General features: G+C 44.0%; 1 protein-coding gene across 2 annotated transcripts in view; it reads left to right on the forward strand.

Moving 5' to 3' along the window:
- The first annotated feature begins 1,217 nt into the window (after nucleotides 1-1,217).
- Rapgef5 (Rap guanine nucleotide exchange factor 5) overlaps nucleotides 1,218-12,549 on the forward strand; it is a 237,618-nt gene continuing 226,286 nt past the window's right edge. For both annotated transcript variants that reach the window (XM_076551566.1, XM_076551568.1), the window contains exon 1: nucleotides 1,218-1,533. In XM_076551566.1, coding sequence (XP_076407681.1) covers nucleotides 1,318-1,533 — 216 coding nt within the window. In that variant the 5' untranslated portion in view covers nucleotides 1,218-1,317. The remainder of the gene's footprint in view (nucleotides 1,534-12,549) is intronic.

Genomic DNA, 12,549 nt, shown 5'->3' on the forward strand with positions numbered 1-12,549 from the left:
TACTTCTTCCTTCCTCCAACAGGACACATTCTCCACGTCCAATAGGCTCTGTGTGACAGTGCCTGGGAGTTTTTCTTTAATCACAATTTCAGATCTTGCTTGAAGGGCGCTCCCTTTCCCTTCTGTTCAGTGTCTTCTCCACTCAGCCTCAAGGCACAGTGCAGACTTCCTTCCTGGTTTAGGTTGCTCTTCTGGGGAGTTTTCAGAATTCACATTCGCTCAGCAATTAGCAAGAGTTATGGGCGTCACCTGATTCCCCCCAGTATTTATCTACACCTGGCTGAATTTCCCTTTCCTTAAGACAGAACTCACTGATCGCCCCCTCTTTCCCTACCTGACCACATGTCCGTGCACTTGGCCAAGCATCTACTGTGTGAGAGGCACAATAGTAACCCTGACTTCACATCCTTACTTACCATTTTAAATAATTTAAATGGGAACAGCTTTCCCAACTCTTGCCAGTCATAGACAAAAAGCGGGTCCCAGGGTCCTAATGATGAGGGGGTAAAAGACCTTGTTGCAGATCCACTGCCCCTTAGGGCTGAAGACCTTCCTGGAATGGATTTCCACTCAGTGCTCCACAATTCCTACCTCCTGGAATTGTATAAGCAGTGATTCACACCGCACTAAGCCTTTACAGTTTACCAAGCACATTTATTCATCACACGCAGAGCAGAAGGCTTCCAGGGAGGTCAGGTTCCAACACGTTAACAGAGATTCACCTTCGGGCCACCAGACTTGCACTACTTTGCTATAAACACCATCAAACCCAACAAGTTTTCTCCGCTCACCCTTTCACGAGGAGCGTGCCCACGGGACCACCGAAGGGGCAATGCTGTCCCAGGAAGCATTTTGCATAGTCTAGGATAAGGACTCGGCTGTGGGGGTAGGCTGTGCAAAAAGCGCGGGAGGGTGGAGGACCTCTTAGCCTCCTGGGTCTTAGTCCAGGGCAGTCCTGGCTGGGGGCAAAGGGACTTTTTAGTCTGAGGAGGATGGGGGCTGGGAGGAGGAGTCTGGGAATGACGCACCTGTGCAGGCACAGGGCACGGTGCGCTCGCTCGGGGCCTCTTCCGCAGGCGGTGGGAGTGTCCGGGCCGCCCAGAGGTGAGCGGTGGGGCGGGGCGGGGAGCACCTGGGCGGGGCCGGGGCGGTGCGCGGGGCCGAGGCTCCAGGGCCGGGCGCGCGCCAATGGGCAGCGGCTGGCAGCGCGTCCCGCGCCCGAGCCGCAGTCGCGCCCTCTCGCTGCCTGGCGAAGGCGCGGAGGCGAGCGCGGAGGAGAGCAACCATCGGCGCCGCTGCCGCCGTCAGGGCATCAGGATGGCCGTGGGCTCTGTCAAGATGCAGCCACCGTGCGAGAGCCCGGCGCTGGCCTCGGCCGCCCCGGCTGACGGGCCCCTGCGCCGCAGCCCGAGCGCCCGGGAGCCCGAGCGCGAGCCGCCCGCCGCGTCTCTGCGGCCGCGCCTGAGGGACCTGCCTGCGCTGCTGCGGAGCGGGCTCACACTGCGGAGGAAGCGGAGCGCCGCCGGGGCCCGGGTGAGTGGCCCGGGCGCGCACGTGGAGCCCTCGGCCGCCCTGCGGGGCCGCGACGCCACGCTCTGGAAGTTGGGGAGGTGGCGGGACTCCACTGGAGAGGGCCTGGGATAATGAGGTTAGGGGGCGCCCCTCGGGCAGCGCCGGCCACACTTCTCCCCAGATGCACCTGACCGAACCCAGGGGCACCCGGGCATCACCGGAAGAAGGGCTGTTTGCTGCCTCTCAGGGGGAAGCTGCAGGTGTCCGGTGACTGAGTCCAACCAGTCCCGTCCAACGGCAAGTCTCAGGCCCCCAGCGGGTCCCGTTTGCAGGTGGCCTGCGACGTGCATGCTTGTTTTGGAAGGCTCATAGCAATGTCTGGGCATCGGGACTGCCCTGGCAGCCGCCACTGCTGAGGGGGAGACTTACGAGTTGGAAGAGCTTGGATGAGCTTCTAGCTCCCGAGTTCTGGCGCCGACAGCACTCGGTACTCTGGGACGCCCCCTGGAGTGGGAGAGTGTAGGACCCTCGGGAATCTCAAATACCGACTTCCTGATGGTGTGTTCAGATACGACTTCCTGGTGAAGGAGCATTCCTTGTATTCTAAATACATCTCACGACCTGAGCAGGCCAGGCATGTTTTCTCTGTTAAAAGGAGGGTCTGCTTGTCATTCTGGGGATCCGTAAGCCACTCAGGATGCACAAATAGGTCTTCAAGATACCCATAGGCTCTCACAGACTTTCCTACCTCAGTACATCCTACTCATTAAAAAAAAAAAGAATGTTGACCATTATGTAGCATTCACTGAGAAGTTGCAACAATGTAGATGTTTTTCTTTTTTTTTCTTTTCTTTTCTTTTTTTTTTTTTTTTTTTTTTTTTTTTTTTTTTTTTACTAGAAGTCTTAGCTATCTGCCTTGAAAGGAGATCGTAGTTGGAGACTTGTGCTCTTGTGACATTGGTTTGTTTTGGAAACTTGAGTGTTGGGGAAAATATTTGTTTTGTTGTGGCTTTATGTGGATGGGAATGGATGTGAATTGGCACGTCTTCTGCTTCTCCCAGGCTCAGTTTCTCCTTTCCTAGGCATTTTCTTCTTTGGGCCACCTTAAAGGGTTGTTCTTAGGATTCCCTGGTCCTGGTGCAATAAGAAAAATTTTTAAAGTTTCAGAATTGCCCACACAGTAATCTTGATTGTGTGGCATAAAGGATGCTTGCAAAGAAAGCCAGGAAGTATGGCCTCAAGATATGGTGGGTAAATAAACACAAGCTCCAGAGTTATAGACTTTGCAAGAATCCAGGGGAAAATAGGTCAAATTGTGTTCCTATTATCCTTGACAGATGCTTTTGCATGACACAGAATATGGAAGACACGAGGGCAGCTGGGCAATCTGTGACAGAAATTGCCCAAATTTCTGCATAAAGCTGTCTACAGTGTCCATCTACACTGACTCCAGTTTCTCTGTTCCTGGGATGATGACTCTGTGCCTCATTAAAGTGCAGACTCTGTGCAGGATGACCCTGCAAACTACTCAGCATGTGGGTCCTTTAAATAACATGAACTTTAATAACTCTTCTTCGACTATAATACATTGTATTAGTTCTTTGCAAACTCAAATGAATGTCTCTCTTTAATTGGGAGAGTGACAGTCAAGTTTTTCAGTGTCTGAAACTCACGCTTTTCAACAGTTTTACCTTCCTTCTGCTTTGGAGGACACTGTTTCAGTTTGCTTTCTGTTGGTGTGATAAAACACCATCACCAAAAGCAACTCTGGGGAGAAAGGTTTTGTTTCCTCTTATAGCTTACAGCCCATCAACAGGGGGTCAGGGAGGAACTCGAGGCAGCATCCTGGAGGCAGGAACTGATGGAGAGGCCATGGAGGAGTGCAGCATCCTGCCTTGCTCCATGGCCTGCTCAGCCCGCCCAGTGGTGTGAGAGTGGGCAGAGTCCTCCCACATAGATCACCAAATCAAGAAAATGCCCTACAGACTTGCCTTCAGGCCATCTGATGGAGACATTTTCTCAACGGAAAGTCCTCTTCCCAGATGATGATCGCTTGTGTCAGGTTGGAAAATGCTAACTAGGACAACTACTGTTGTGATTTTTGGAACCATCACCAAAGGGCCAGGAAGGAGTTTGAAAGAAGGAAAAACAAAGGGAAATCATGTGTTCCAATGTCAGGCAGCTCAAGCCACTGTTACAAAATGCCCCAGACTGGTGACTTCAAGAGATGTTTATTTTCTCACAGTTTTGAATGCTGGCAAATCCACACTCAGCGTTCAGGCTGATTTTGTTTCTGTACAGGGCTCTGCCTTGCAGGGGGCCATTTTCTTCTACCCATTCCTCTGGCCTTTCTTCAGCAGGGTCAAAGGAGGACCCTGATACATTATAAGACACTGATATATTATAAGGCTACTAAAGGGAGGACCCTGATATAAGGCCACTAATCTTATGATGAGGGCCCCGCCCTCACAACGAAATATAATCTAAATACTGCCGGTCTCCATCACATTTCCCCCCCCCCCCCAAATTTCCATCACAGTAAGGGTTTGGACTTCAACATAAGAAGTGTATGGAAGACATAAACAGTCCATAAGAAGAAGGGGTTTGAGAGGAAGAGACAAATAGAAAATACATCCAGGCTGGTTGGTAGGTGATGGACATCCGAGGTTAACTGGGTAGCCCCCTTGGTTAGGACATTGATGTTAGTGTAAAGGCATCATGGCTCACAATCTCCTGAGAACTGTGAGGCCGTACCTCAAGATTGGAGGTGAGTGACTCAGTTAATAGAAGTTCACCAGTAACAGAGCAGCTCCGAGCGTTGCTCAGTTGTTGGTGAAGAGTTCGAATCATGCTAAGATCTGATTTAGGAGTCTGTGCTGTCCCCCACAAATCTGGACCATCAGACCCTACCTCAGCTTTCTGGGGACTGTTACTCAACCCAGGTACACTGCAGACTATCTCTTTCTGGGACAAATTAACCCGTCATTTGGTTAACACAACACAGTTCCTTCGTTCCTCCATTCAGACATTTCTAACAGTATTGAATTCACTGTGCATTGGCTTGGAAGATTCTGCACATCTTTCGGGACAGGTAGAACGAGAGCTAAGCTTCGCTTTTTGGGAAGACTACGGTCACCTTTCAAACATCAGTGGCAAGACAGGTGCTCTGGAGTCCCACATGTTTCATCAAGCATTTAAATAGAGTTGTATAATAAACCCCCAAATACCAGCAGTTAGTAGCAGTTTTTCCAATCTTGTTCCATTTGTTTTTTTCCTTCCTTTTGTGAGTGGTGGGGGAGGGTTATAATTTAAAGCAAACCTCTAAGTTATCTTACAAAAGTTGCAGCTCCCATCTCTGATGAGGACATTACAGCCACCACCACCCTCCTCTGAGCCGACATGGTGGCTTGTGCTTGCTGGTAGCCAGAAGACTCATCTGTCAGGACAATTGCAAGCTTTGGCTGCAGAGTGAACTTCCGACTCCTGTGTAAAACAAAATAAGTCAAACAAACAAACCTTGTGACTTTTTTTTTTCTTCCTAAGAATGCTGACATTTCTTAGTATAATTCCTATATTCAAGTTCTCCCAAGATGCCTTTCTTGTTGTGAGTATTAGAATCAGGAACTAAATGGTGACACATGTTGATTTTTGTTCTTCGGCTTTTAAATCTATTTTATTTTATAAGACCCCCCCCCCCCCATTTTCTTCTTTTTTTGTAATGGTATTGATTTGCAAGACAAGTTAGATCATTAGTTCAGGACTCTGTCCCACTTTCTGGGCTGATTCTCTGGGTGACAGTTAACTTATTCTTCTGTCCCTGTAACAAGGGAATTCTGTATGGAGGTTTGATTAAATTCAAAAGGAAGTACCCTTTTGGGGTAGTGCTGTGCCAAGTCTGTCATGCCATTTCATGACGTCATAATGTCTGGATGTCTCTTTGAGGAATGAGGATTGATTAGTGGGGTCAGATGGTATCAGCTTACCTTCATTCTACCATTCACCTAATGATTTTAGCCTCATCAATGGATGAAGCCACCTTCCTTAGGAAATGCAAACATATGGACAGTCTAAATCCACCATTCCTCTTGCATTTATTAATTGGAACACTGTCCATTAAGATCTTCCTATCATGAATTATTTGGGTTTTCTGACATTCAGGCTATATAGGGAAAAAGAGGACATCCCATTTTTCCCCATTTATCATTTTTCTAAGTAATACTTTAATGTCCTAACATTAAATCCTCACCAGTAACCAGAGTTGTTCTTTTCTTAAGTATCATTAAGAATTAATGCATCTATTTTAGTCTGCTGTGGCAAGTTCTCTTTTTGACTGTGTCCTTGTCTCCTACATACTTTGCACATGGTCTCAGTACTCAGAAAACTTTTTACTTTCTGGTGTATCATGTCCATTTTCTCCTTCACACATGAAGCTAACCATCTGTTCAAGGAGCACTGATCTTTAAAAAAAATATTATTAAGAATGGTTCATTTTTCCTATGATTTGCTTCTTTTAGTGTCTGGTCTTAACCTTCCACCTTAATTTTTTTAAATTCTTTAAAAATATTTCTAATGAGGCTATTTCCAAGACTAATGTAGAATAGGTATTGATTGTCACTCCATTTTTATACACTGTCAGATGCTGGAAGTGGCTTATTCTGGTCTTTGCTATTGGGGTATTTCCTACAAGGCTCTGAGATGGTCTTTATTGTCTTAAAGTGCTTTCTTTATTTACAGTAGGCAGGTGATTGAGTTGTTCACAGAGGACAGCAATTCCTCTAGTGATCCCCCATCCTTGGCTTTCACAATGGACTCTTCCCACAGTCCTCTAGTGATGCTCAGCCTTTGATTTTCATAATGGACTCTTCCCACAGTCCTCTAGTGATGCTCAGCCTTTGATTTTCATAATGGACTCTTCCCACAGTCCTCTAGTGATGCTCAGCCTTTGGCTTTCACAGTGGAAGCTTTGCCACAGCCCTCTAGCCTTGGACATGTGGCATCTTCCTCCTTGAGCCTCCCAAATGCTGAGATTGTAGGTGTGAGGAATCCCACTGAGCTGATATACTCTTGAAGAGAAACAAAGTGACCCTTCCTCTCTGTTCAAGCTGGAGTGCTGTGGGTATGATGCAATATCCACTTCAGCCAGAAACGTGTCTTTGCTGATTGAGAAATACACACTGCTCCATATTTCCCCAGTATGACCACTTAATACTTGTTTTAAATATGTGCTTTATAAGCTGAGCATATGATTTGTTCTCTGTACTTGTATCAAAATTAGAAGCTTATGCATCATGTACACATTGGTAGAAACCTCCTTCAGTTCTTACAGCAAGCTTTGTGAGTTAGATGTAGCTATGTGCATTCTGTAGATCTGGAAGATGAAACACAGAAGTGGCTTGCTGACAATCTCAGATTGTGTAGGTGGGAAGAGGGAGGGAAGTTTGAATCCAGGCAGCCAGTCCCCACAGGACAATCCTTGCTTTGAGTTTATTGTCTAGCTCTCTCATCCAGAGAGGGCTAAGACTGTTTACAGTAAGTTGCTATAGTTTATGGGACTTGCTGATAGCACCTTGCCACTCTGAGAATGCCCCATAAATTGGTGTGAAGCCAGACCAACTTTTCTTTCCTTTTAGCACAAACAGGCTATCACTGTCCTAGTTGGGTATGGTCCAGGGAGAGTGGGGAGAAGCATTATGGGTATGGGTGAATGGTAACTAGTACTTGCCAAAATTAAAAATAGCAGTCAGAATATCCCAAGCAATCACCAGGCTCACCTTGATAATAAAGGTCATCCAGAAGCCTCATGCACTGGCCAGCTGACTTGGTCTGTTCAAGGTAGCCTATAAGAGAACCAAACCATTAATGGAGGCAAGTGCATTGCAGGCAAGGTGAGTCAGAGCAGATAAGAAGAACATGTGATGAACTTATTTGAGAATCATGACATCCTTGCATTTCCTTGCTGACAAACTGCTAACTTGAACCTAGTATTTTAAAACTCTTATTAACCATGACTTCAGATGAAGTACAGTTAGTCCCCATCATCCAAGGGATGGAGTTCTAAAACTTCCCATAGTTACCAAGTTGCTGATGTTCACATCCCTTATATAAAATGGAACAGTACTTGCATATAACCTACACATGTAACTTCAAATCATTTACATTGTGTATGATATCTAGTGTGATGCTGATGTTGTGTCAATAGTTCTTTTGTTGTATTGTTTAGGAACTCGTGACAAGGAGTAAAAAAGTTTGTATGTGTGGGTCCTCCCACCCCCCAAATATTTTTGATTTGTGGTTGGTGAATTTGCAGATGTGAGCCGCAAGGAAACAAAGGACCAACTCTAAGACTCTGTAGTAACAGCTGGGCATGTGGTTCACATCTATAATCCTAGCACTTGGAACTCTGGGTCAGGAAGACTGCAGAGTCTTGCTTAGGCTACAGAGTTCCAGGTTAGCTTGAGCTACAGAGAGTCCCTGTCTCAGAAACATTAAAAACAAGAACCACCCCTACCACAATAAAATCCTCTATAGTTGTCATTCCCCGAAGTACTTATTTGGGGAAAAAAGGAAACTGTAGATTCATTTATCCTATTTTAATTTCATCAGATTTTAACAAAAGAATGCAATGGCAAGTTAATACTCCATTTACTTTCTTTTTTTGTCTTTCTTATTCCCCAACCCTTGCCATAGACTTTGGTTGTGGAAAGAGAAGGGTATTTGTGAGGTCCCAGACAAACATATGTTTGAATACTTGCTCCCTGTTTGGTGGAACCATTTGGGAAGGAACGGTTGTGGCCTTGTTGGAAGAGGTGTATTACAGGGGGTGGGTTTGAGGTTCCCTGTGTACTCTGTCTTGTGCTTATGGATCAAGGTGTGAGCTCTCAGCTGTTCCTGCCACCATGTCTTTGCTCTGCCATCATGGACTCTAACACTCTGAAACTGTAAGCTCAATTAATTGCTTTCTTTCATGTGTTGCCTTGGCCATGTGGTTTTTATCACAGCAACAGAAAAGTATGAGACAGTGTGAAAGTTCCACCATCCTTCTTGTAGGACTATGCCCTGAAGTGCTGGCGCCTCCAGCCCTTCCTTGGTAAGAAGACACCACATTCCAGGATTCTGGGTGCAGATACAGTGTAGATGAAACACTAGAAACACTGGAGTTGCGACTTTTTCCCCATTCCCTGACTGAATGCTTATTCTGGGCAAATTAGCTCATATAAACGTATTAATGGAAATGTAGGCACAAAAATTTTTACTTTTGTGTGCAATGTCAAATTGCATGTTTTAAAAAAATGTGATACTCTAACATAAAGTGACTATTTTAGGTGATGTCTAAGTCTTGGTAGCATAACAGAATTTCACACTTGCCTTGTCTCTTGAGTTGGCAGTAATTGGTAACTTGTGTAGCTATAAATAGATGGGAAGAGAGGAACTAAATCACTGGTGAAGTCTTGGAGTATTTTTGATTTAAAAAATTATTTTGATTCAATATTGAATAACAGCTCTTATTATGAATACTGGTAATGCCATTATGACATGAGATCTGGAAGCTTTTTGTAAGAAGTTGTAAAATTGTATCTGAATAGTCAAAGTTGATAACTTGGCTTTTCATGTGTGCATGCGTGGCCAATATTATAATGATAAATCATTCATAAATGAGTATACAAAGGTAAAGCACACAGGTGCTGCTGTGGATTGCAATTTCAGTAGTCATTTGAAGAGATGAGACATGCTCGCTCACCTATTAGAAAATTATAGACTTTCCAGTGACTACCCATTCAGGAACAGCAGAGGCGGAATGGAGCCTGTGACTCTGATTCCAATGTGGCCTTTCTCTGGTGTCAAAAAGTCAAGACTTGGAAACTATAACATGAGGCACATTAGATGGTAGCTGCATGAAACATTTCAAGTCTTAGTGTGAAGTACTGGTCGTTTTCTTCCTAATGTCCTCAGAGGTGGCTCTCAGGACGGGGTACTGAATTCTGTGCTTTGAGCTGTCAGTCACCTCATCATCATAATAGCTGTGGCACTAGAAGGTGAAGGTCTGGAGAGACACATTCCAGGAGCTATTCTGTTCTGAGCTTTGTGCCACATTATCCATGTAGAGATTTAGAAAGTAAGCAAGATTCTCTTTTAGGCTATATAAAAATTCAAAGAAGAGGGAAAATGAATTTCTTGTAACCCAGAATTTATGTTAATAATAACAAGCTTGAGACTTAGGAAACTTGAAGATGTATGACACATACCTGTAGTCCCCAGCTGCTGGTGTGGGGGGAGCTGGAGAATGAATTGTTTAAATGCAGGAACTGGAGCTGGAGGTAGTCTAGCCAATATGGCAAGACTCATGTCTCTTCAAAAATAAGAAGACAGAGGAAAGAAAATACAGATTAGAAGATCAGAAGTATGGACATTAGGAAATCAGAAGTCAATGAACCATTTAAAATTAAAATAGCTGAGGATATATGAATATGGTTTAAGGAAATTAAATTTTGCCATGTTTACTTTTTAATGTGGTATGATTATCTAGTGAAAGCCCCTTTTCAGGGAAGATGAGTCCTGGGGCTTTGGAAATCAGAAGAGCTCCGCTGGGGGATAAGGTGGGATTAGAAGTTCAAGGTCATCCTCATCTACATAGAGAGCCCGGCTACTCAGATGCACATGCAGACCTAAATTTGAACGTTGTTTGGAAGCCTTGGCCATTCACAGCCTGGCTTGAAAGTTTTCCTTGAACTTTAGAGGACAGTGCCATGGTTTTATAATTGCTTTGCCCGTTATCTTCCCTTTCTTTAAACATTTGACCCATGTCATTCAGGTGTGAACAAACATTTTTTTAAATATTCTATTATGTGTTGAAGTATTTTATCAGTTTGTTGATTGGAAATTATTCACCTCTATAGCAAATGCTTCAGGGAACCCCAGTAAGCACTACTGATGATGACCATAGGTCATCAAGTCTCCCCCTACTATCTCACAAAGTAGAGTTGTTTGAAGTAATTTAAGAAGAATAACAATTCTAGTAATAGCATCCTGGGACAAAATGTCTTATTGTACAGAGAGAAGCTAAGTAAATTGCCTGCAATCTCGCAGAAAGTAGACGAGACAAAATTTGCACCCAGGAAGTCTAGCTCCATGGGAAGCAGACAACCTACAGGCTTTCTGTACACTCTTTCTAAATAATGCATTTCTTAGTTAATCTCTCTCAGTGTTCTGTTTTAACACTGCAGCTTGTCATTAACATGACCATTTCAAGGAGCAGCTTTACTTCCAGTCATTAGGAAAGTTTCTCCATGGTATAAAATCATATAATAAGGAGCTGTAATAAGCCATATTTTCATTTTTTTAAAAACTGCATGGTTTATAAAATATCAATATGTCACTGCATCAAAGTGCTGCATGGAACTAAATCCACATTTGTAAAAGTATGAAATATAAATATATGTATATAAAGACTCCATTAACAATTCTTTTTTAAAAATGATTTATTCTTATTTTGTATATTGGTGTTTTGCCTGCATGTATGTCTGTTTGTGTGAGGGTATCAAAACCCCTGGAGCTGGAGTTACAGACATTTGTGAGCTGCCGTGTAGGTGCTGAGAATTGAACTTGGGTCCTTTGGAAGAGCAGCCAGTGCACCTAAATGCTGGGCCATCTCTCCAACCTCTCCATTTACAATTCTTAAGGGCATTGAATACTGATATTGCTTAGGTGATGATTTACACTTCAAAGGGGGAATAAATTGAAATTTTCTTATTTAGCAACTAACAGTAGCATTCAAGTTAAAGGTAAACAAAATAAAATTTTAATGAGGGGAATTATAAATGTGTATGTATACGTATGTGTGCAGATATAAACCTAAATTATTATTAGCTTCCTCATAGTTTTTTTTTAATAACTTAAGTATAATTTAAACATTAATCTCTCCCCTCCAAGCTTCTTAAAACTGATTCATTAATACAAAAATGACAGAGATTTAGACTTGCCCTCGTGCTGGTCCCTATAATTTGTGTGGTTACGTCGGAAGGTCTTTCCTGAAGTGACTTGGGATCCTTCCTGTGTTTGTCTGTTCTGTTTATAGGATGCTGGCTTCTTGCTTGTGACATGTTTTTCATTGTGCTCTGTTGCCAATGTCTGTAGAGAAAACATGATTCAGGATTTCCAGTGAGCACACCAGCCCTTAAGTAAAGTTAAAAGGTCCCAGGAACAGCCGTTTTGCATCCTGGCAGTTTTCTGCCTCTACTCTTTCCTAACTGGTTCAGCAACTTCACCTCCAGCCCCATTGGTGGTTCGTTGTTCAGTTGAACACGACCTTGTCAAATCATTTACCTGAAGCTGTTATGAGGCATCGTGCAAATACTTGCGGTTGCCCAACAGATACGGCTTCTGTGCTGATTGTGTGTTCTGCTCTCTTGCTGCCTTTGAAGGAAGTGAATGGCCTGTCACTTAGCTCTAGATGTTGTCACTAATGAACAAACGCTGCCAGTAGTCTGCTCCTCGTATTGTGCTATGGACTTACGTATAGGTATGGGGTTACGTACAGAAGTGTAAACATTGATGAAGATGTGACTTTTAGAAACTCAGAGAAGTTCATCTATCAAAATACAGTTTGGCTGTGGTATAGCAGGAACACATTTCTGTGAGTTGATCACTTATTGGCCACGTGACCTAGATTAGGTCAAACGGCCTGAGTTTCTGTTTGAGGCATACCTATGTTCTATAGGGCAATTAATGATAGGGAGGGAGTTCATTTTTATATTTTGCCCCTTTTCTGACTGAAGTTCAGACAGAAGTCTTTCTACATTAAGACACCAACTCCACCTGCAGAGCTCTTTGGGCACACCTTAGACAAATGGGAAGAGGAGTGTCTAATATGCACCTCATTTCTTGTATAGGGAGGGAAGATAAACACCATCACAGGGAACAATTGAAAGTGAAAGGAATCTGATTAAGTCACTGTCTTGACAAAAGCAACTTGGGGAGGGAAGGGTTTAGTTCAGCTTGTAACTCTCAGGTCACATTTGATCACTGAAGGAAGTCAGGAAC

This window comes from Peromyscus maniculatus, chromosome 14 (genome assembly GCF_049852395.1).
Source record: "Peromyscus maniculatus bairdii isolate BWxNUB_F1_BW_parent chromosome 14, HU_Pman_BW_mat_3.1, whole genome shotgun sequence".
Classification (NCBI taxonomy): Eukaryota; Metazoa; Chordata; class Mammalia; order Rodentia; family Cricetidae; genus Peromyscus; species Peromyscus maniculatus.